This window comes from Otolemur garnettii, unplaced genomic scaffold, assembly GCF_000181295.1.
Source record: "Otolemur garnettii isolate 467f Iridium unplaced genomic scaffold, OtoGar3 scaffold00001, whole genome shotgun sequence".
Taxonomy (NCBI): domain Eukaryota; kingdom Metazoa; phylum Chordata; class Mammalia; order Primates; family Galagidae; genus Otolemur; species Otolemur garnettii.
Window position 1 is genome coordinate 13,831,149 of NW_003852396.1, and position 25,068 is coordinate 13,856,216.

The 25,068-nt window shown below is 34.2% G+C and overlaps 1 protein-coding gene across 1 annotated transcript in view; it reads right to left on the reverse strand.

The window, feature by feature from the left end:
• Positions 1-664: 664 nt before the first annotated feature.
• Positions 665-25,068, reverse strand: part of TYR (tyrosinase) — a 90,817-nt gene continuing 66,413 nt past the window's right edge. Inside the window, exons 4-5 of the mRNA XM_003780835.1 lie at positions 11,958-12,139; positions 665-1,262 (exon numbers count right to left, since the gene is read on the reverse strand). Coding sequence (XP_003780883.1) covers positions 1,036-1,262; positions 11,958-12,139 — 409 coding nt within the window. The 3' untranslated portion in view covers positions 665-1,035. The remainder of the gene's footprint in view (positions 1,263-11,957; positions 12,140-25,068) is intronic.

Here is a 25,068-nt window from a genome sequence, read left to right on the forward strand (position 1 = left end):
GTTTTAAGGAGGAAAACTACTGTGTTAAGATGAATGCAAGTCACGCTGAGCACCTCTTGTAATTACATTGAAACATGACTTGAGTATTACAAATTTAATACAGTTTTTTCCTTTCTTAAGTTGTGTATAATTTTTTTGTATCCTCTCTCTTTTTAAAAATAATCAGGGCCCACAAATTCAAATAGTAGGATCACCTGAAAATCCTACTTTAAGGTCTTAATATTCAAGGAATATGGAAATAAGTTTTCTTACTAGAAATTAAGACAGGTTGATGTTTAGAGAATTGTTCTTAACCTTCAAATTTTTTGTAGCATTTTAAACTTTCTCTAACAAAATGTTATCCTTCTTAGAAGGCAAAAATATGTTAATGCACTTACTATAAGTATCATTATCAAAATATTTAGTGCACATATCTTGAGACAGCACTTAGCTGGATATATTATAGAGGCTGAGCCCTTATTCTCTGTAATCCTAAAGAGTATAGTTAGAATGATGACAGGAAAGAGCTGAAGATTGAGATCCATAATGCATTTGGGGGCAGAAATGTAAAATATCAGGAAATGTCATGATCTCTGAGGAAAATGAAATTTCCTCAATTTTCAAGGAGTCAGTTAATGTGTTGCTATTTTCTTAAAACTAAAGATGTGTTTCTTTCTTAAAACCAAAGGAGACAATAAAAAAGAAACAGATCTTTAAATAATCAGAAAGCAAAAATGAAAATCATTCCTATTTTTTATAAGAGCACTTTAATTCAGATTAAGCAACATTTCCTCATTACCAAGTAGCATCCATTCCTCGGAAATATTGGCTTAGGGAAAACTGTAAAAAGGGATGAGCAAAAACAATAAGACAAACATAGGTGTGTCCTATCCCCGTTGGAGAGAGGGCACACTTTGTATTAGGTTACAATTCTGAGAATGGTCTTTACCAACAAATATCAGGGGTTTCGGTTGGAATGTCTCCTGGGAACCTGCACATTACTGCGAGTTAACGTGAGGTTGAGCTTTTCACCCTCACTCTGCTGCCTAAGCCTTTTTATAAATGGCTCTGATACAACAAGCTGTGGTAATCCTCTTTTTCCATGAGGAGTGGTTGCTTTTCTTCAATGGGCTGCTTTCTCTTGTGACGACATAGCAGTCTGCTGAGCCCTGCTACCATGGCAGTGAGGACAGCCCCTACCACAGCTGCCCCAAGGAGCCATGGCCAGATCCGACTGGCTTGTTCCAAGATGGGCTTCATAAAGTCTTGAAAAGAGTCCGTGTCTGAAATAGAAAGATATGCCAGCTTTTATTCTGTTGTTACCATTATCATTACCATCACCTTTCATAGTACTTTGGGTTTGAATGCCAACTCTACTACACAACTAGCTAAAAGCTGGGGAAATTTATAACTACTATTCCAAAGCCTCATTTTCTTCAACAGGGAATAAGAAAACAGATATTCCCTTGTTGGGATGCTTTAAATTTTATAGAAAACATCTATAAATTATTCAGTGCCTGTAGATAGTTTGCACTCTATTAAATGTTGGCTATTATTTCCACAGTTCCTTTTGCTGATTTTATAACAGTTCTAATTATCTACAGAGCACTATTTTATCTTTGACCATTCAATAAAACAACAGATTTTAACCAAGGTCAGAGTGCAGTGATCATAGTTTACTGCAAGCTCACACTTCTACGTGCAAATGATCCTCCTGCCTCAGCCTCCCAAGTAGTTGAGACTATAGGCCCATAATTGTTCTAATTTTTTGTAGAGATGGGGTCTCACTCTTGCTTAGGCTAGTCTCCAACTCTTGGCTTTAAGCAATTGTCCTACCTTGGCCACCCAAAATACTAGGATTACAAGTGTAGGCCACTATGCTCAGACTAAGTATTTTAAAAAATAAATCTGAGCAAGGAAAAACATTGAGCATTCTGACTATTTATGTTGCTTCAGATCACATAACGAAACACCCTGGGGAAGGGATAACAACCTTGACTCCTGCCGTCTAGAAATAAAAACTTTTCCACCTCTGAAATAATCTAATTTCAATAACTCCAGACATATGCTTCAGATATAATATACATACTGGGGTCCCTTACCCTGTTCTTGAATTGTTTTATGAAGTCAGTTTTGATCTCCTCAACTACTATGAGCTCCTTGAGAACATTTTTGTATTCCATTAGCAAGCCTTAAACATCTAATATGTTACAGGTTTAGCATTTCTTCTATTATTGAACTCATTATGTTATGGTCCAAATATCTATTTATATGAATATATTTTCTATTGAACTGACTGGAGGTGGGTATTATGTTTTAATCATTAATGTAATCCTGGCATTTGGTGAAGTGTCTGATTCACAAGTGAAAGAGTTAAAATGTTTATTGAATGGATGTGTTAGAGGGCCCAGAAGTTACAGTGAAGGAATGTCCCATAATTTAGGTAGTTGAGGAATGAGAAGAGCAGAGCTATACAAGAAAAGTCATTCCAGGGAAAAAATGTAAATCACCCATATTTTCCAATGGTGATATTTATAATTTTTTTAATTTGATATAAATAGTGGTGGGTAATTTAAAAACAAGTGAAAAGAAATATAATCATAGTGTATTACTAGCTTCATTTATGAATAATATTTTAATAGTACATAGTAAACAGAATGAAAATCCTACATGTAGATTCTCAGTATGGTAATAATACTGAGAATATTATTACCATACTGAGAATGTGGAGGAAGGCAAAGGAAGGTTGTAAGAGAATTAGTCATTATTCAGATATGAGAAACCCCAGAGATAAACTTGAGGAATAAGTAGTAGTATTGCCTATTATTCACAAATATGAAGTGAATATCAGAATAAATAGCTTAAAGAATTAAGGTAGCTGATTTAGGAGCATAAGCCTTTTGTTATAGGACTTGGAATACCCTTTGACTTATAAAATAGCATAAATACATTATTGACTAAGATGAAATTAATTAAAACATATGCTGAACATGCTTATGTACATGTGGAAAAATTCAAGAAAATTACAATAAAAACTAAAAAAGCATACTAGGTAATTCATCTGAGTAATGGAACTATAGGTGATTTTTATTTTTGTGTCCATTCTCTTTTTAAATTTTCCAAAATCTAAAATGACTGTATTATATTTATATAATTAGAAAATGTGTTACTAAAAATACCTGAAATAATTAATATATAATATAATTATATATTTAAGGAATCCATAATCAGACATATATATATATATATATGTATATATAAAAAAGAACAGAATATCATTAGATAAGATACTTAACCTAAAAATAAATATAATGAAAAAAATCTTACTTTCACTATCAACTACATATTTAGGGCACATATAATTTAAGAGATATTTAAACTTTATGTCAATATAATTATAGAACTTATGTAGGAAACTGCAAGTTTTGAGTAAAGCAAGTCTTTGATTACTATTAGCTCAATAAGACAGATAGATTCTCTGTAAAAAGTAAGTTCTTTATAGAACACACTATATAATGCATATACATATATATAATGCATATACTACATGTTATGAAATGTATACAGAAGATACTTTGGATCCATTTTGTGATGCAGTGGAAAGAAGATGTATCCTGAGTTTGCTTTGCAGGAAATTATGGCTACATGACTCAGGTGTACAGCAAAAATAATAAATATAACTTTTGGGCAATTGCCTTAAAAGCTGTCTTTGCCCTTTTCCTTTTCCTTTTTGCTTAGCTGGTATATATTAAGGATGTTAGCAAGTAATCTGGAATCATCAATTATTTAAGAATTATTAATATTTTGAAAATGGGAGTACATCATATACATTCAGTTCATAATACATTTAAAATGCCTAGCAAAGTGCTGGCTACATATAAGTCACATAATAAATATTATTTTATTTATTGTTAAAAGCTCAGCTCATATGCATTCATAGCTTTTAAATACTATTTCTAAGTGTGTCCTCTGTTCTCAAGCTTCTCTTATTTTTCTACTTCAATTCGTCCCAAATGATCTCAATGTTTACTGTCAACAAGCAGCTATCTTCTTTGGCTTGGCTCCTGCAGCTCAGTGGTTAGGGCACTGGCACATACACCAAGGCTGGGGGGTTTAAACTTGGCCCAGATCTACTAAACAACAATGACAACTTGAACAACAACAACAAAGATAACCGGGCATTGTGGCAGACGCCTGTAGTCTCAGCTACTTGAGAGGCTTAGGCAAGGGAATCTCTTAAGCCCAAGAGTTTGAGGTTCCTGTGAACTGTGACTCCACAGCCCTCTACTGAAGGCAACATAGAGAGAAGCTGCCTTAAAAAACAAAAGAGGCTGTCTTCTTTGAATGACTCTTTTATCTCAATAGTTTTAAACTAAAATTCAGACTTCCATGTTTCAGCTCTCTACTTTCGAACTTCAGCATTCATGGTACTTTTTATTATTTCTTAATGTCATAATTTTTCTATAATCTTATCTCTTTAAAATTCCATTTTTCCTGTAACCCATTCTTTTCAAAATAATCATGTAGTCTTTTATTTGTTTTGTGCTTGATCCTTTAAAAAGTGCATCCACATACCCAATTATTCATACAACAGACATATGAAATGTTAATAAATATTATTAATTTAATGAATGAAGAATCTGTAGCTCAGAAAGTTTGCTTATAATGATCAAAACAGACAATTTATGTATAGCTCTCGGTACAATGCCTACCACATAGAAAGCAATTTATAACTGTTATTATTATTCCATAATAATTTCATCACTATTTTAACTTAACTAGTTTCTAACACGAGTTTTTCTCTTTCAAACGTGCATTGGTTGCTGATTCCACTCAGTTTCTCTGTTTGATTTACAGATTACTTCTTTCTTTGCCCCTTTGAGCACTTGGCATAATTGTACATATTTATAATCATTTATACGTCTGTCATACTTCTCAAGATGGTCACAAGTCATGAGAGCAAGTATTATGTCTTATTTAACCTTTCATTTTTCTATTCATTTATCCTTCCATTTATTTATAAGACAAATATTCAGAGGCACATTACATGCCCTGTGACAGGGTAAAAAAATATATAAGACAGAGTGCCTTTCATGAAAGAAACAATAACTGGAAAAAAACCAAAGATGACAGGTAAAGATTTTAAGAGGAAATACTGTTCCGGTGAAAGGTACAGTTTGATAATAGGGGACACCCTGCTGCATGTGTCTATGAAGACAGGGAAGGCATCCCGGGAGACTGTCCCACTGAGTAGCAGAATGAGTTAGCATTAGAGCATGTGATGTAGATGGCAAGCCCTCCCAGGGAGAAAGAAACAGCATGCCCACAGGAATACACATAGCTAAGCATAGTTACTGAGCAAATCTGTGAATGATAGGAGCCTCTTTAAATTCCATTTACAGAATTAAACACCACAGTTACTGTGAACATGACTCCCCCCTTTCCTTTTAAAAACCAAATTTCTTGGCTGGGTGCGGTTGTTCACATCTACAATCCCCATGCTCTGAGAGGTCAAGGCAGGAGGATTCCTTAAGCTCAGGAGTTTGAGATCAGCTTGAGCAAAAGTGAGACCCAGTCTCTACTCAAAATAGAAAAAACTAGCCAAGCATGGTGGCACATGCTTGTAGATCCAGCTATTCACGAGGCTGAGGGAAGGGGATTGCTTGAGTCCAGGAGTTTGAGGTTGCTGTGAGCTATAATGATGTCATGGTACTCTACCCTGGGTGACAGTGAGATTCTGTTTAAACAAACAAATTTCTAGCTGTTTTAGAATATGCCAGAAGAAGTAAGCTCTCAACAAAGCATTACCACACAGAAAGCAAGATTACATTTACTGATAGCAATGAGGACATAACCCTTCCTTGCCAAAGCATTTTGTTCTCACCTTTTAATCAGTTATTTATACAAGAAAATCACCAGCTACTCACTTTTTTAAAGCAACACTAAATTTAATTGTAAGAGAAAATGTTTGATAAATGCCAGATATCAGCTGCCTTTTTGTAGAAGCACTTAAGTAATTATATATATGAGTACCTAAGTGATGAATAATGATCCTCTTGAACAAAATTATATCATGGAATTTTGAAGGATGTTTTAGTAAACTTAAAATTTAGCAATAGATGGAGATATATTTTAAATATATTGGAAGTAGAATGGAAATGATAATATGAAATAATATAGAATAATTCATAATACAAAAAATAGGCAATTGCTGCTGCTTTTTTTCTTTGGCTTGATATATTTGAGGCCCTGGTTGGCCTTAAACTCTTGGGTGCAAGTGATCCTCTTGCTTACCTTCCCTCTTAGTTTGCTGTTACTTACATTAAAGTCAGATTTCTCTAAAATCAACTATGTAAATTCCCAGATGTGTGGAAAGTACTCTAAATAAAACATTTCAAATCAGTTTCATTTTTTATGGTAAGAGTCCAAGTTAATTTATTTCCATGTAGATATTCATATAAATACAGTTATTCCAGCATCACTTATTTTTATTTTTAATTTATATTTTGGGTTAATATGAGGGTACATATGATTAAGTTACATTATTTGTGTTTGTAAGGTAAAGTCCAAAGTCCAAATTGTAATTGAATCCTTCATCCAGGAAATGTGCCACATACTCCTATATTTTATTCTATAGGTGGGAACTTACTATGACCCCCTTCCTTCTCCCTACTTCTTGAATGGAACTAATTGCATTTTTCTCTCATGAGGGCCTGTAGTTTTTGATCTACTATTTTCAGATTAGTACTATATTGAGTACATGGGATGCTCGCTTTTCCATTCTTGAGATACTTTACTTAGACATGTTCTTCAAATCCCCTCAGGTAAATACAAAAGATGCAAAGTCTTTCTTTCTTCATGGCTGAAAGTTTTCCATGGCATACATATACCACAGTCTATGAAGCCATTCATGGGTTGATCAGTATGTGGGTTGTTTCTACATCTTTGAGATTGTGAACTGGGCTGCTATAAATATTCTAAATATTCTAGTGCAAATTTCCTTGCAATAGATAAGGTAATCTTTACTTAAAGAAAGTAATTTATCTTTAAGCCTCTAATGTCACTCTTTGACACTCCTGCCCCCTCATTCATCCTGGGAATTTCGTTGCCTTTCCCATAAAATGTATCCATTTTGGATACCAGGGAAGTAACAATCAGGTGCAGCATATGTGTAGAAGACAACATAGTGGTTAAAGGGAACCCTGACTTCTGTGGGCTTAGAGAGAGATCATACATTTTGGATTCAGTATTTGACACTTATTACCTTTGTAATTTAGAATTAGTCATATTATCTTTTAAATTTTTTTATTTCCCTGTGAAACAGAAAACAATCACTATTACACTGGCTTGTAAAGATTAGATTATTAACATGCTGATGTCTCCCACAGTAGCATCTGAGGACTAGACACCTCTTTTGAGTTTCAGACCTACATATCTAACTGCCCAATGTAAATAGTTTGCCAGGTTGTAAATTTGGTCTTCAAAATAATGTCAAGTTCTTTCATGCTTTCTCTCTTCCTCCCTACTCCCACCACTGCAATCCAAACTACCTTTCATTTTCCCTGGTCATTGGCCTCTCTCCTTGTGTTTCATAATTGCTACAAAACTTTATGTACACTGAAGTAACAACAATCTTTTGCAAACTCAAATTTTATGATAAACTTCTTAAAATCCATCAGTGTCTTTTATTAGTCTAATAATATGGCCAAAATCCATAATCAAGTCCCTTTTGCAATGAGTTAATTCTACTTGTCATATCCTCTGAAATAACACTTAATTGACCTCTGGATATTGGCACATTTCTAAATAAATGATCCATTAGGCAAGTAGTCATTTAAGATCTTTCTCTTGTATTATAAGCTCTGTGAAAATAGAGATTATATTGTTTGCATACCACTGTATCCACACCATCTAAGACAACATCTTATTCAAAGTAGTTATTCAGTAAATATATGTGGAAAGAATAAATAAATTCAATAGTTGGTATGATAGAATGCTTGAAAAATGACTTTAAATATATACATGGCCTATGTATATATTTATATATAAGTGGTGTGTGACAAGTTTTCTAGCAAACTTCACTTATATTAGGTTATTAAGAGATGTATGATTTCCTTAAGTACTAAGTATGACAGCTGATAACTCTAACATTTCACTTTAATACTTTTTTTTTTATTATGAAGGTATATTCTCATTCTTTCAAGCCCATTTTTTGACTTATGATTATCTTTCAAATCTTTTTTAGAACAATTTTTTGTGAAACCATGGATAAATAAAAAATGTTTTGTTATTTTTTGAATATGAGTTGCATCATGGAACCAATGCAATACAGACAGCTGAAATATCAGTGAACTGAGGCAAGGATGAGGCTAATGAATGCACAGTATATCGATGGTTTGAGAAGCTCTGTTCTGGTTATTTTTATCTTGAAAATGTGCCACATGGGTAGCCTGAGACCAAAGTGGATAATGCTGTCTTGTAAGAGGATTGGCCTGTTGTTACTGACCAATCTGAGCTGCTTAATCCCAAGCATCTGCATCATGCCATTCGGTTGCAGCAGTCACCCAACTGTAATCTTTTGGCCAGGTTTCATAAAGCTATAGTAAGCGGATAATACCAGGGCTGGACCCAAAACAGACTCCATCAACAGTAGTGGAAGCAAATTCATCTCAACTTATGTGTGAATTTGCAGCAAAGTTTGATGTCTCTATTCCATCTATAATATTGGACCATTTGAAAAAAATTGGCATGGTAAAGAAGCTGGATAGATGGCTTCTGAATGAATTAAAAGGACATCAGAAGAGAAATCACCTGGGAGCTTGCCTTTCTTTGCTGTCACAACATGAATGTGAACCATTTCTATAGCATATTATTACATGTCATGAAAAATGGATTCTTTCTGACAATCACAAACATTTAACACAATGCTTGGATAAAGATGAAGTGCTGAAACAGAGTCCAAAACTGATTACTCATCAAAAAAAGTGAATGGGTTAATGGATTGGTGTGCTCTCACCTAACACAATGTAAGGGTATACGGCAGACCTCCAGGGTGTGGGACACAACTACAACTTGGGCTCATGGGCTCTTCCTAACAGATGTAACTTAATCATCTGTACCCTCATATTAATCTGAAAAAATTTTTTAAAAATTGCTTTCCCTCAAAAAAAGAAATACAGAATCTTGGTCCTCACCAAGATCTCCTGTCCAAGATCATAGTAAGATAAGCATTATGACAAAATCTCCAGTTTATTGCTGTACCAAATAAAATTTGAGAAACATGCTTCCAAGGAAAAAAAAATGGAGTCTGTTTTGGGTCTAGCCCTGATATTATCCACTTACTATAGCTTTATGAAACCTGGTCAAAAGATTACAGTTGGGTGACTGCTGCAACCAAATGGCATGATGAGGATGCTTGAGATTAAGCAGCTCAGATTGGTCAGTAACAACAGGCCAATCCTCTTACAAGACAGCACTGGCCACGTGTTGCATAAATGACACTGCTCAAAATACAGAAGCTGGACTCGGAAACTTTCTGTCATCCACCATATTCACCAGACCTTATAACAGCAGACTGCCACTTCTTCTGGGCTTTGGATCCCCTTCTTGCAAGGAAAAATATTCAATTCTCAAAAAGCTGTGGAAAGACTCAGTGCCTGTAGCTAAGTGGTTAGGGCACTGGCCATATACACTAGGACTGGTGGGTTCAAACCTGGCCTGGGCTTTTAAACAACAATGACAACTATTACGAAAAAATAACTGTGAGTTGTGGCAGATGCCTGTAGTCCCAGCTACTTGGGAGGCTGAGGCAGTGAATCACTTGAGCCCAGGAGTTTGAGGTTGCTGTGAGCTGTGACTCCACTGCGCTCTACTGAGGGCAACATAGTGATACTCTGTTTCAAAAAAAAAAAAAAAGAAAAGGCAAAACAAATAAGGAAAAAAAAAAGATGTGGAAATGACTTTTGTGATTTCATTGCCATTTGCTCTCCAGGCTTCTTTGCTGCTGGAATATACAAACTACCACTAAAATGACAAAAATTTATTATAGTTTAGGACCATATTTGGATTAATTGTATTGCTCCTTATTTGGAATATAATGAACTACAATTTTAATTCAAAATCAGACATTTTATTTAATGATCTAATATTAGTTTATATCACTGGCACTCAAATTGATGAGATTAAATTAGACTTTAGTCCACACCTGGTATTATTGATACTAAGAATAGAGAAGCTTGCAAAATACATTTAGACTTCGGAACTTAACAACAGATTCATACATACAAAAAATTACCATGCAATTCTACAAAGGGAGTGAATAAGCCTTCCTTTGTAGATGTACAAATAATTGTGTACCTGAGAGTTTGACAAATGGAGAGATAGAATCAGAATTTAGGCAGAAACAACAGTATGTTCAAAACCATGAGCCCATGCAATGTTCTGGAATGGAAAAGGAGACTAAATCATAAAATTCTAAATGGAGACTCTTTTTTTTCATTTTTTTAGAGTCAGAGTCTCACTTTGTTGCCCTCAGTAGAGTGCTGTGGCATCACAGCTCTCAGCAACCTCCAACTCCTGGGCTTAGGAGATGCTCTTGCCTCAGCCTCTGGAGTAGCGGGGACAACAGGTGCCTGCCACAGTGCCCGGCTATTTTTTCTTGCAGTTTGGCAGGGGCTGGGTTTGAACCTACCACCCTCAGTATATGGGGCTGGCACCCGACTCACTGAGACACAGGCACCGCCTACATACTATGATTTTTATGCACGGAAGGAAAAACATGTTATTTGAAACTGCCCCCTTTTGAGTTTTCTTACCACAACTTACCACCCTTTGCAAAATTCCCTGTTCTTAATGATCTCATGATTTATAAAAAGAACCAAAGAAACCTGATCTCTTCTTAGTATTCCTTATACTGGGTATAATCTTCAGATAAAGACAAACAGTTCAATCAAATTTATGTCCATTCAACTAATGGTACCCAAAAATGCAGAACAAGTTTGATAAAATATAGGCTTCCCTCTTACTCCTAAATTGTGGTTCTGCTCTGCTACATACTAAGTAAGGGGCCTGGGACAACTTATTTATATTATTTAAGCCTCTGTTTTCTCATCTATGAAAACTAAGGAGGAAATAGAGTAAGTATGAAGATTTAAGGAAATAATGCATATGGAACACCCAGGAAAGTTCCCTGGCAAATAAAAAAATACTCAATATGTGTTAGCTCTTATTAAATGACTAAATTTGCCTTTCAGTGTCATTTTTCCATTGCTCATATTACTCAAATAGAAGAATCCATCATTCCACTAATAGATGTGTACACCTTCTGCCTCTGTCTTTCTTGCTATTCTCCTAAAGTGTGCTATTCCCTACCCTTTTCTATGTGCTGCCTGCCTACTCATCCTTCATGGTCTTGTATTTTTATGTTCAACTAATTCAGTAGTCATTGCTTTCTCTTCTATAACATTGTAGGATTTTGGCTATGACTTAAAAAAACTGCACATTACAGAGACTGATTTTTTTTTTGTGCTTTCTTGCAAAATTATCATTTCTCCATGCTGGATTTGGAGCTTATTGAGGTTGGGAACTTCTTGAGGTCATCCTCAAAATAGTCCTTTGATGTATTCCTACTGCAATATTTCAGGCGAATAAACTGAGATTCAGGAAATTGAAGTAAATTTGCCAAGGTCACACAGCAGTTAGCTGATACAGTCATGTCTCAAAACTTTTTCTAAAAAATTCTGATACTGTTGTTTTTCCCTTTTTTGCTATGTACAAAATGACGTATATTAAGCAGAATGGACATGAATTTAAAGACCCTCAGGATGTGATTCATGTGGTAATAAGTTGATGATAAGTTAACTTTTACCAATTCAAAGCATTCAGGACAAACATTGTAGAAACATGAGGTTTTGCACTTTCTCAAAGAAATTTGCTACTGAATTACATTCAGTAATTCACCTAAAAAATGTAAGTGTTACCTGAATCTTGTAGATAGCTATAGTCATAGCCCAGGTCTCTGGATGAAATAAAGAAATCCCCATTTCTGTAGAGAGGTATAAAAGGAACCATGTAGGATTCCCGGTTATGGCCAATGGGTGCATTGGCTTCTGGATAAACTTCTTGAAGAGGACGGTGCCTTCGGAGCCACTGTTCAAAAATACTGCAGAGGAAAGGGTTATTCAGACTAAGAAATACATTTTGTAAAAACATTGAAATTCTTGAAGGAAAATAGCAAGGCATATAGTAAGATCCAAAGACATAGAAAGATGCTAAATATATTCTTCATACTTTAGAAATATTTTGTGAAGTATTAGTTCATTCTTTTGAATCCTCAAGAAGCTCACTCATTTAAATACAAATATTGCAGAGAACTTTGAGAAAAGAATTTCCTAGGATATGAATCAAACTAACGCAACAAGTTTTGAACCTCCAGAATGATACAGAGCAAAAGTAATTATTGGGTGAGTGGCAATTGAGTCATAGTTGTAAAGTAAAGAAAGTTAGCCTAAGGAAAGAATATATAAAAATAAATTGGAAACAGTACAGGAATTTGGTCAGTTATTAGTCTAGGTGAGGAACTTACAATTATTTCAACCTCCATGTTGTGTTCAGTGAAGTGTATGTTTAATGAATTTTGATGGGAGACAGAGTTCACTTCTAATTTATATAGGTTAAATTACTTGTTCTTGGTTCCCCAGCTGGTCTTAAAGCTAGGGTATGACCATATGATTAGTATCCAGCCAATCAGACACATTCATTTATAAATTTGTAATGAAGATATTAACAAGGATGATGGAACACCATTCTGGTGGTGGATGTGGTAATGGTTATACCCTTAGTTTTCAGGAGCAGTAAAACTGCAGTAAAACTTTTATTGGCAAAAAGAAAAAAAGCTAACAAATTAAAGGATAAAAAGGTAAGAATGGAGGACAAACAAGTTGTAGGAAAATTTACAGTGGGCCTTTGAAAGTATGACACAGAAAAAGGCTTCGTATTATCTTCATATAACACAGAAAGAAAAAAGAACTCTAGAGCTGGAGTCTGGGAACTCTCCCTGAGGCCCAGCTCTGCATTTTAAAAGCTGTATGACTCTAAGCAAATCACTGAATTTGGAAATTTAACTATTCATCTATAAAATGAGAGCGATAATATCTGTTCTACCTGTTTCCAAAGGCATTAATCAGTGTGATTTTTGTGTGTGTGTGACAGTGCTAAATATGTAAGCTGTTGTTACTTAGCTGTAAAATTTAAGCTGGGAGGTAAAAGGTGGGGAAATCACAGAGAAGGTGGTGTTGAAACATAAAAGTGTTAATGTTTTAAACAAAAAAATAAAATTTTGCAAATAGAGTTTTAACATTTGAAGTACAATAAAGAAGAGAATAAGGAAGTCAGATGGCAGCAGGGTTCATTATGGTTTTCATGATGGAAAACAATTATTTACTTAGAGAATCTGGATGTCAAACACTACTTGGGATCACTAAAAAACATTAAACATATGGCCCATGAATACCAAGTATTCCCTAATTGGCTCAATTATCTACCTACCCTTGGTCAAGTTGTACATAGACTTGTGTAAAAATCTTAGTTCTGCAGGTTGTGATAAGAATGCATGTAATAGTCCTTAATCTATTTGATTTTCTTTGTCTTCATCTGCAAAATGACAACACTGCCTGTGTCATGAAGTTATTGTGAAGATTAATGAAAATAATATGAATTGCATAGCTTAGTGCTTTGACAAATGGCAAGCAGTAAGTTTCATCCTTCCCACACTCTTCTCCATTCTCCTCATTGTCACACTGAAAGAACCTTAAAATCAATAAGAGACTTAGAATATGCTGTCATAGAAGTGCCAAAGCCATGTACATTTGAGCAGAGTCCTTAAGGTTATTATTCTGATAGGCAGAAATGAGACAGAAGGCTCAAAATGATTGGTTTTTATCAACTGAAGAAATTAGGAAATAAACCCCAAATTCTATTCAAGTCCTATAATTTATAAACTAGTCATTTTGTTTGAATTACACAATAGTATAACTTGTTCATCATACAGTTCAGAAAATACGAAAAGGAGAAAAGAAAAAACCACATCATTGTTTCACGTTTTATTATATCTAGTTTTAAAGTGTGCATATATAACATTCTATATGCATTTAATAAAAAAACTATATTATAGTACTTTAGAATACATTTTATTGTACTAAATTGTGTATTTTCAACTGGTTAATGTATTTTTTAATGAAACAGAGGCCTTCCCTCACCCCTATTAAACTTTGAATGACTAAGCAACAGTTTAATATACAATGAGCTATTAGATAAGGACTTTAGGGAAAAATTGTGTCTTTTGTCAATTGGGGAAAATTACTTCTGTAGTCCAATTCATAAATAATCTTGTTTCTGCCAAAAATAAAAAATTATCTACCTATGTAGATGAAAGACATCAATTCTTATTAAAAAAAAGATTTAATGGAAGAAACTACAAAATACTCACATACCCCTTATCAACTTTCTAAAATGAAGGTATTAATCTTGATTAAATTCTTCATCTTTGGTTCTCACCTTCAGTTAATTTTACCAAACCATGTCTAGAATGCCTCGCATCAGAATATTAATGTTTAATTTACTGATATTTCAGAAAAAGAAAATCTCCTCAGCAAAAATTCATTTGAGCCAAATCTACACAGTTTTTCTGGAAATCTGAGAAATAGTGAAATTCACAATAGAGAAATCAGAAGCAAGTAAAGAAGATCACGGATGGAAATATGAACAGATGTGTTTCATGTGTAAACTGACATAGGACTTCTGGCCTTGATACTGACATGGAAAGACTCATGCCCATCTCTAAAGAAAGAAAATGTTAGCTAAACTAAAATCAACAATTTTTCTTGGACTCATGAGAGAATTGAGGTCATAGGACACACTGCCAACTCTGCAACTAGAGCGATGAGTGTATCCAGAAGAACACAGCTGAGGTCTTCTCCCCAGGACCTGAGGCAGCTGGGCTCACATAATGTAGGAACACTGAAACACTCTGATGAGCTGCTGAGAGACTGAGTCTAGACTAGTGGTGATAGAAAATCCTGGCACTGCAGTTTTAAAAGGATTCTCACATATTTTTCAGTTTTAGTTCCAGGAAACACCAGGTTTTGTGATGAAGGTTTGAGAAAGGTCCTCTCTTGGCTCTGCCACCAGAAGAGGAGAGTGACCATTGTGAAATATGCCCAGGCCTTCTCCATTTTTGAGGGGTATGCAAAGTTTGAAAGTTAAAGAATGGAAAAAGATGTACTGTAGAATATTAATCAAAGTAAAAGGAGAAAGCCTATACTAATATCAGATGAAGTAGACTTCAGAACAAAAACAAATCAGTAGAGTCAGAGAAGGCTATTTTACAATGAGAGATGAGTCCATCCCGAGCAGACATAGCAATCCTAAATGTCTAGGCACCAAATGATTAGAGCTCCAATATACGTGAAGCCTAAGCTGGTACAGCTGAAAGGCGAACAAGCAAAACAGAAACCAGGCAAACTGTGATTACAGTTGAAGATTTTAATATCCCTTTCTTTTTTTTTTTTTTAATATCCCTTTCTTAACAATTTATAGGACTAGGTAGAAAATCCACAAGGATATAGAACTCAAAAACACTATCATCCAAAAGAATCTGATCAACATTTATACAACACTCCAATCAATATTAAAAAAAAAAAAAAAACTTTTCTCAAACTCCTGCTAAACATATGCCCACATCTTTGGCTATAAAACAAATCTTAAGTTTAAAAAAATTTAAAACATACACATTATATTTCCCTTACTATAGTGGAATCAAACTAGATATCAGTAACATAAAAATAATAGGAAAATTTCTAGACATTTGGAAACTAGATAAATAATTCTAAATAACCAATGGGGTAAAGAAGTCTTTTTTTTTTTTTTTTTTAAGAAGAAGTCTTAAATAAAACAAGAATACACAGAACTGAATAAAAATAAAAATACAACTTATCAAAATTTGTGAAAGAAGGCTTAAAACGATATTGAAGAGAAGTATAGCATTAAATGCATACATCTGAAAAGGACAGTCTCAAATTAATAAGTTCAACCATGGGAACCTAACAAAAGAAAAAAAAATAAAACCAAAGCAAAAAAAAAAAAAAAAAGGGAAAAAAATAAGAAAGATAAGAGTAGAAAGCAAGGAAATTAACTAACAGAAAACAATGGGAAGTGAGAATATGACAAAGAGCTTGTTCTTTGAAAATATCAACAAAATTGACAAACAAGCAAAAGAAAAAAAAGAGTGAAGGCACAAATCACCAACATTAAGAAAGAAATAGAATATTACTCTAGATGTTGCAGACATCAAATGAGTAATAAAAGAATAATATGAGCATCCTACATGTATACATTTGACAATTTAGGTGGAATGGACCAATTCCTCAAAAAGCATAATATGCCACACACCCAATATGAAATAGACCTATAAATGTTAGAGAAACTGAATTAGTAATATTGAAATTCTCAAAATGGAAATTCTCATGTACAGAAGGTGTTCCTTGAGAATTCTATCAAGTATTTATAGAGTTAACAGAAAGTCTATACTAGTTCTTCTAGAAAACAGAAGAAATAGGAACAATTCCAAAATAATGATGACATTTATATTACCCTGATATTAAAACCTAATAAAAAGGAAAGAACAGATCAAGATCACTCATGTGTACAGACATGCAGAGGTAAAAATTCTTAACAAAATATTAAAAAGTAGAATTCAGCAATATATAAAAATAATTATTTTCCTTAAAACTATGGAGTTTATTCCAAAATGTAAAGCTGGTTCAATATGTACACATTCTGTGTCTTAACTCTTTCAGCGCTAGTATCCTGGTTGGGATATATCTCCTATATTGCCAGATTAAAATCATTTAAACTTGGGGGAAATTTATATAAGAAGAAAAAAGAAGTAAAGAATTAAGAGTTCAAGAGAGAACCAGTTTCGGAGTCCTCCATTTCCCATAAACATTTAAGCTATGTTTAATGTTTGAAGTATTTTGAAGAGGGTGTAAAGCAAGCTGTAGTTTTCCTCATGTCATTATAATGTACCTCCAGGACTGAGAGACATCAAATCAGGCAGACATTGCACTGAAATCAAATGAGCCAGGTACTAGCCAGAGCTAGTCAGGGTGAATCTGTGAAAAGGTAAGAGTGTCAAACTCTCCAGAGGATGTTGGGTGTAAGTGGGGGTGGCTACTCATTTGACTCTCAGTAGATTTTACTGACTGGCCTTCAAAGCCTCAGTGCTTTTACGTATGAAGTGATGATGATAAAGCTTAACTTGTCCCCTTCACTAAGGTGGCCCACTTATTCGTTCAGTAAATATTCTGCAATGTAATAACTGCCTGTCAAATTACAAGCATGTATAAAAATGTCCCTATCCTCATGAATCTTACTCCATGATATGAGAAATCTATATATAAAATTTCAAAGCCATGTAAGTGATGCTTTCCCCAAGGTGTAAAAAACCTATGAGATTACAGCAGGAGCAGCTAACAGGGAGAAAAGAAAGGCTTCGCAGCAAGGATGGTATTTAAATTAGATGAGTAAATTATGGGAAAGCACTGCATTCAAACACAGGCCCACAGGGAGCCTGGGCACTGATGAAATTGAAAAATGAAAGAGGTTTGGTGCAGGACGGAATGTAGAGTAGTGTAGGATCAACAGGAAGTAAGACCAGGGAGGTGGAGATGGGTCAGTTTATTAAAGGTTTTATGAACAGCCAGCATTTGGACTTGACCCTGAGGGTTAATGTGTCTCCTAAGTACTTTAGATAAGGGATGATAATGACTGGTTTGAATTTCAGAACTATGATCATAGTGGATGTGTGTATTATATATTATATAAACTTTATATGTTTTGAATCCAAACATGTTACATTCATTTATCAGAGATCATAGTGTATCATGGACCAATAGGGCTGTTGGCAACTTCTACACAATGGATAACTATTAATTTCCTTAAGACAGCTATGTTACCTTTCTTCCTTCCAAAATTTCTTTTCATTTAACATAAACTTTTTTTTAATTTTGTACTACTCTTTAAGTACAGACCTTAATGATCTTTTGAGTTTCTTAGAATAATGAAAAATGATTGATCAGTTCGGTCATAAATGTTCATTCATTGGGTGACTGTCACAGTCCAGTACTATGCTGAGGATTTATCAACATCTTAGTTATATTTCTAACAATGCTGCAAGAAAGGTAAAAGTAACAGTAGCAGTAGTAAGGGTTAGCTCATATAATACTTGATAGGTCTAGAGTTATTCTAAGTATTTTCCATATAGGAACTAATTTAATCTTCAAAAAAACTCCATAGGTACACTTTATTACATGTATTATTTATATTTTACATGTGAGAAAACTAAAAAACAAAGAAGATACGAAACTTTCCCAAGGTGGCACAGCTAAAAAGTGCCAAGTGGCAGAATCAGTATTCAAAACCATGTAGTCCAACTGTGGAACATTTTCTTAGCCTTAAAGAAGTACTGTCTCATAAAAGTGCTTCCATTAAAATACACATAAAAATAAGCAAACAAACAAAAGGTGAGGGTTTACAAAACTTTATTCAAATTTATTTAGTTAATAAATAGAGTGATTAAGAATCAATCTGAAGTCTACTTGTTCTACTCAGCACTTTCTATGACACTGAATGCTTCCAATTGCGTGTTTTGAATAGAAACACACACACACACAGAGTGAACCTATGTGACTTGCACATTCTGTGAGTCAATCAGGAAAAGAGAAAGAATTTTGGAAAGAGATTTTGACTGGAAAAAACTGTAGCATTTTACATTAGAAATAAAAACTTTTCTCCGTTCACTGTTATAGTCATTGAACCTAGAATAGTGCCGACACAGAGTTGGTACTCAATAAATATTTGATAAATAACTATCCCAGAGGGATTTCAGAATCTATCCTGTGGGAATGAGGAGAATATATTATACATTTCCTTAAAATATATATTCAGCATACAGTTACTGAGTAGCTACCTACCCGCAGGCAAATACAGGCAGCGTATACTACATATAAATGGGAGGAAAAAAGGTTCAAAAAGGAAATTTTTAGGGAAGAAACTCACTTATACCATTTATGTTTATGTTTATATTTACCTATATCTTTTCATATCTTTACTCATTTAAATCAGTTTATATCTGTAGTCAAAGACCTGAACTTGATGTGGAAAAATGCCTTTAAGTACTATGTAGTAAAAGTCATCATTCATGGTAAAAAAAAAAAAAAAAAAGTCATCACTCATGGCAATAATAGTTAAAGTTCAAGGTGGACAAACCATATATAGATACACTTCCATATACCCAATACTCCTGTCACAAGTATCAGATGATACTCTCTGTTTTCCAAAATCCTCACTGAAGTATCCCTAGTACTATGTCCATTGGCCCGAAGCATCAACTTTCAGTGTGACACTAATAGCTTTACTATTTCCCCCAGTTGTGTTAGATTTCATCTGCTTCTGAGGATTACACTGGAGGAGTTTTTCATACATCTAGTACCTGTATATAGGTAGAACTCTTTTATCTGGAATGACAATTTTTTCCTCCAAACAAAAAGATATTATTACTCTGTTTTGTGCAGATGCCCTTCAGACACTATCGCTAGCACTTCAGCTTCACAAGGAATTGGCAATGGTCTGATAAGAATCCAGAGGAATTGTTCTTTCATGTAATTATCTGCATCAGAATCTAAAGATCCCTGTATATGCAGTTGCACAAAGGCTGCAATTTTATTTGTCCATTTTCCCCAAATTGTGATTGGTGTTAAAATATCTTTTACTTCCCTTGTAGGATCTAGGAGTCCCTGTTAATAAAAACTAAAAGCCTCATTCATAATCTTTTATTACTAATGGGACAATTACTAACTCATCCATACTCATGCTTGCAATATCCACTAGTTTTTACCTCTGCCACAGAACATAAAAATGTAAAAAATGAATAGCTTAGTTTGTTGAGCGTGGATCCAAAAAAAAAAAAAAAAAAAGAGTAGAGAGAAAACTAGGCAGACAAAAACAAACTAGTAAACAAAATAGTAAAAATCTGTGAATTGTTAGCCTAAAGAGCTTGAATTTATTCTATATATTTATGAAATGGGAGACATTGTTGCTATTTGAGAAGGGGAATAATGTTTAAAAAAATATAGTGCATGGCGGAATTTATCTGGAAGTGTTATATAGAACAGAGTTTTTTCCTGAACAGATAAGTGGCAAGGAACCAATACTTATGGTGGGCCTAAGTATCTAGGGCCTATAGTAAATATAAGAAAAATCAGAGCTAATTTCGGTAAATAAGACAAGAAAGCAAAGAAGGTCACAAATATTTGAACACCAGGGATGCCATCTGGCAGAGCAAAATTCACTATGAGCTCAAATGCTTCTTTCTGATGAACAGCAAACCATGTATGCATGCCTAAGAATATTTATGATGCACAATTATAGAAGCATATGGAACACACATACACACATATTTTATGCAGTAATAATTCTAATGTCATTGGAATTAGATAAGAAAAAGTATGATGTGTTCAATTCTAGCCTAACGAACAAAAAAGATAATGTAAAGTATCCTTCAGAAAGCAGATTCAACTGGAGCTGCAAACTTAATCAGAACAAACGATCCTCACTGCTGGAAGGAAGGAGCTCCAGAAGGGATAGATCAATTGCTAAAACAGAGATTATTTTCTCTGTATTTTTCCCTAAAATAGTAGTTAGATACTTACCCACCTACTTAATCTTTTTTTTTTCCTGTAGACAAAATTATCATCTATTTATATATTTAAGGTCATCTACTCTTCTAGTATTTATTCCAATTATAAATAATTGACAAATATAGTTGTGCCTTACAAAAGCTAGTGATCTGTGGCACTCAATCTTGGTTAAAAATATAATTCCTTCTTTTGGGAAAGCAGAAACCCGCTGTTCTGTTTATATTGAATCTTCACTAAGGGGAGGAAGATACCATGGAGAAAAAAGATTTCTATTTAGGGTGCTAGGAAATGATCCATATAATGGTGGGAGATTACTGAATCCTATTCTGAAAATAAATAATAAATAACAGAGGCCAGAAGACCAAAGAAGCAAACACAGAACCATCCCCCAAAGAGTCCCAAATATAAATCAAAGAGACCAGGGACAGTGAGAATTTGTAAATCTCTCTAAATAGTTGTTGTTATCAATTACCCATTTTTCCCAAATGAGTAGTAATAAAATTAAGAAATAGGGCCCAGTTAAGAAATAGGTGAAATTGGAGCTATGACAATATATTCCACTCCCCAGGCAAGTGGCACAGTGAGAGGAATTCTGAGCCATGGAATGGACAGGAAAACTATATTTGCAAACTCCTCTTTGGGCTCAGATGACAACCCTCTTCTTTTCAAAGGTCAAAAGAATAAGGTCCCTGTTTGAAGCCTTTCCTCTAACTACTTATATATTCTTGGGCAGGAATTACTAATTTTATTTACCTTTCATGCCCTCAAGTTCTTATGATTTCTTGGTTCCTTTTTAAAAGTTAAGCTTGCCTGTGTTAGTAAGGGTCCAAGTTACCATTTTGTCCTTATGCCCAATACACCTGAGAATCTCTAGATGTTAAGAAGATATTACTATCTCTAATCACTCAAAAACTATAAGAATTTTTCAGAGGCTTGACTACCTAATGCATATGGGACTTAAACATAAGAACAAATAAAGTTTAAAAAATTGAACATGCACTAAATACATAGACACAATTTACTAGAGAAAAAGGGGAAAAATAAATAGTTTTTCTTGAAGTAGTGGAAAGAAAAATGACACTCATGAAAAGAGAGTGCAGAGATTTAAATGTGTGAATAACATGTTAAACACATCACAGAATATTGGAGCTTGTGAGAATACTGTCATCTGCTTCCGTAGCTGATAAACAGTAGACCTTGCCGCACTTGAGGGCTTCCCATCCAACTGGGCCATTTAAAGTTTCTGGAAATGGTACTAAGGGCATGCAGCAAATGAAAAAAAAAATTACTCAAGAAATTTTACTAAAATCTTAAGAATGGTGAGAATGCATGTGAATCACCATCCTCTTACTTCCTATCAGTCGGCGTAGCTTGTGTTGAATCTGTAGATTAATTTGGAAAGTATTGCCAAATGGAAAGTATTGCCATCTTAACAATAGTTAAGTTTTCCAATCCATGAACAAGAAATGGCTTTCCCTTAAAAAAAAAAAAAAAAACTTCATTAATTTCTTTCAATACTATTTTGTAGTTTTCAGTATACCATTCTTGCACTTCCTTGGTTAAAATTATTCCTAAGTATGATGCTCTGTCTTATGTTACTGCAAATTGTTTTCTTAATTTCATTTTCAGATTACCTATTGACGGTGTATAGAAAAACAACTGCATCAAATCTCACAAGATCAAAGAAAATTGATTTCTTTGATAGAAGTCCAATGGATATAATATTTTTCTTTAAAGAGACACTAAGAAATTCACCTGTCACCCATATGCCAACATCTGGGGAAAGGAAAATGTATAAAATGGAAAAATAGAGCTTCTGCTGCAGTGTGAAAAATGAAGATTTTAAAGTTAAGCATTAGATTTTTTAAAAAGTTAGGATTTAAGTGTAACTTTCTGACACCTTTGATGATGTGCACCATAGAAAATGCCAGAGAAAATATACCATGAAAAATGGTTATATTAACAGATAAATGAAGAAACAAACAAAAGCAAAAAATGATAAGTGGTTGGATATTGGGCAAATTTAAGAAATCAAAGTGTTTTTTATTGTACACTTACTTGTAAACAAAGTAAATAGGCACTGACTTATTTTCCCAGCCTCGGTATGGGTTCAATAATATGGTTTTCCTCCTCACAAAGCTGCCACCACTATGGAGGGCTCAGCCTAACACCAGAGGCCAACTATGATGAAGGTTCTGTTAAAACTCCATGCCTTCAGGATAGATCAGGGACCAGTTACCCGCCTCCAACAATGAATATATTAGACAACTAGCATCCTAAAGTGTATAGCAACTTTCTCATCAGGATAGATACATATCTGGATTTGGATTTGTTTGCTCTGATTGTAATTCTTCAACCAGCAACACAACCCATGGACCCACAGAATGTTTGTTTTCCTTATTGCCATCTTATTCTACTCAACATTGCTTCTGACTATAGAATTCATGTCACAGCAAAAAGTTGTGTAAAGCTGAGGTATTTACCTTGAAATTCACTGGTCTTCCATGTACCCTATCACCTAGGAGCAAGTGGCCTAATAAAATAATGGATTGACCATTGAAGGCTCAATTTTGGTAGCAGTTGGGGGAAAATACATGAAGAGTTGGAGTGTAATCTTACAAAAAGGCAGTATGTGATTGAATTTCCAGTATTTCTCCCGTGTGCATTCTCTATAGGTGCTAGCCACCACAGTGGAAGTGTGAATGATTTCTGTGATGATTATACCTTATGACTCACTTATATAAGTTTTCTTTTCTGTCACCACAATTTTTAAATCTTCTGGGGTTGTGGCATCATTTCCTAAGGCAGAAGAACTGTTTCCAGAAGGGTGCATAAAAATACTGCATTGAATTGGAAGTTTAATTGAAGGATATCATGCAACTGAGCATATACATAAGAAAGAGGGATATTACACTAGTAGATGATAGTGATCAAGATATGTTTGGATTCTTGCCACACAGCAATGCAGTAAGGACTCTGCATACATTTAAAGAATTCTTTGGGGAAGGTTTTAGCATTTCTATATTTCAATAGTAAAATTTAATGAAAGAACAGTAACTCAAGAAAGAAAAAAATCACTTAGAATTTAGACTCTCCAGGAATAAAAATTTGAATCATTTTATACATAAAGAGCTTTAGCCAGCTGAGATGCTAGCTGAGAGAAAACATAATTTGTTATGTGTAGTGTAAAAAGTATAAATAACCACTATGGCTTATAACCAGAAGAAAATGTATAAAAATCTCTCGAGACTTCAGCCTAGGCAAAAAATTTATGATTAAAACCACAAAGGCAAATGCAACAACAAAAATAAATAAATGTGGCTTGATTCAATTTAAAAACTTCCGCACAGTAAAGGAAATAATCAACAGAGTACACTGATGACCTCCAGAATGGGAGAAAATATTCACCAACTTTATATCCAACAAAGGGTTAATATCACCAACTATACATCCAACAAAGGGTTAATATCTAGAATCTACAAGGATGTCAAAAAAAAGTAGCAAGGAAAACAATCAGCCCCATCACAAGTGGGTACAACACGTGAACAGACATTTTTCCAAAGAAGATACATAAATGACCAACAAATATATGAAAAAATGTTCAATGTTACTAATCATCAGAAAAAAGGTAATTAAAACTACAATAAGATACCACCTTCTCTTTTCCAAATGGCCATTATTAAAAAGTCAAAAAACAACACATACTGACATGGATGCAGAGGTAAAAGAATGTTATACACGGTTGGTTGAATTGCAAATTAGTCCAATGCCTATGGAAGACAATATGGAGATTCCATAAAGAAGTAAATGTAGACATACATTTGACCTAACTATTCCACTACTGGGTATCTACCCAAAGGAAAAGAAGTCATTTTATTAAAAAGACATCTATATGCAAGTGTTTATCACAATACCATTCACAATAGCAAAGATATAGAATCAACATAAATGCCCATAAATTCAAGAGTGGATAATGAAAATATGATTTCTATTCATTATCTATCTATTTATCTATCTCTAACACACACATGCACACACTGTGGAGTACTACTCTTCCATAAAAGAGAAGGAAATACTGTAGTTTGCAGCAACTTGGATGGAATTGGATGCCATTATCCCAAATGAAGTATCTCAGAAATGGAAAAACAAATACCACATGTGTCTACTAAGTGTGGGCCAAACAATGAGTACACACAGGCACAAAGAGACTTAAAGTATATTGGAAACCAAGAAAAGGATAGGGTAGAGGGGTGTGGAATAAAAACCTATCTATGGTACAATGAACACAATTCTGGTGATGAACACACTAAAAGCCTTTTCTTTTTTCTTTTTCTTT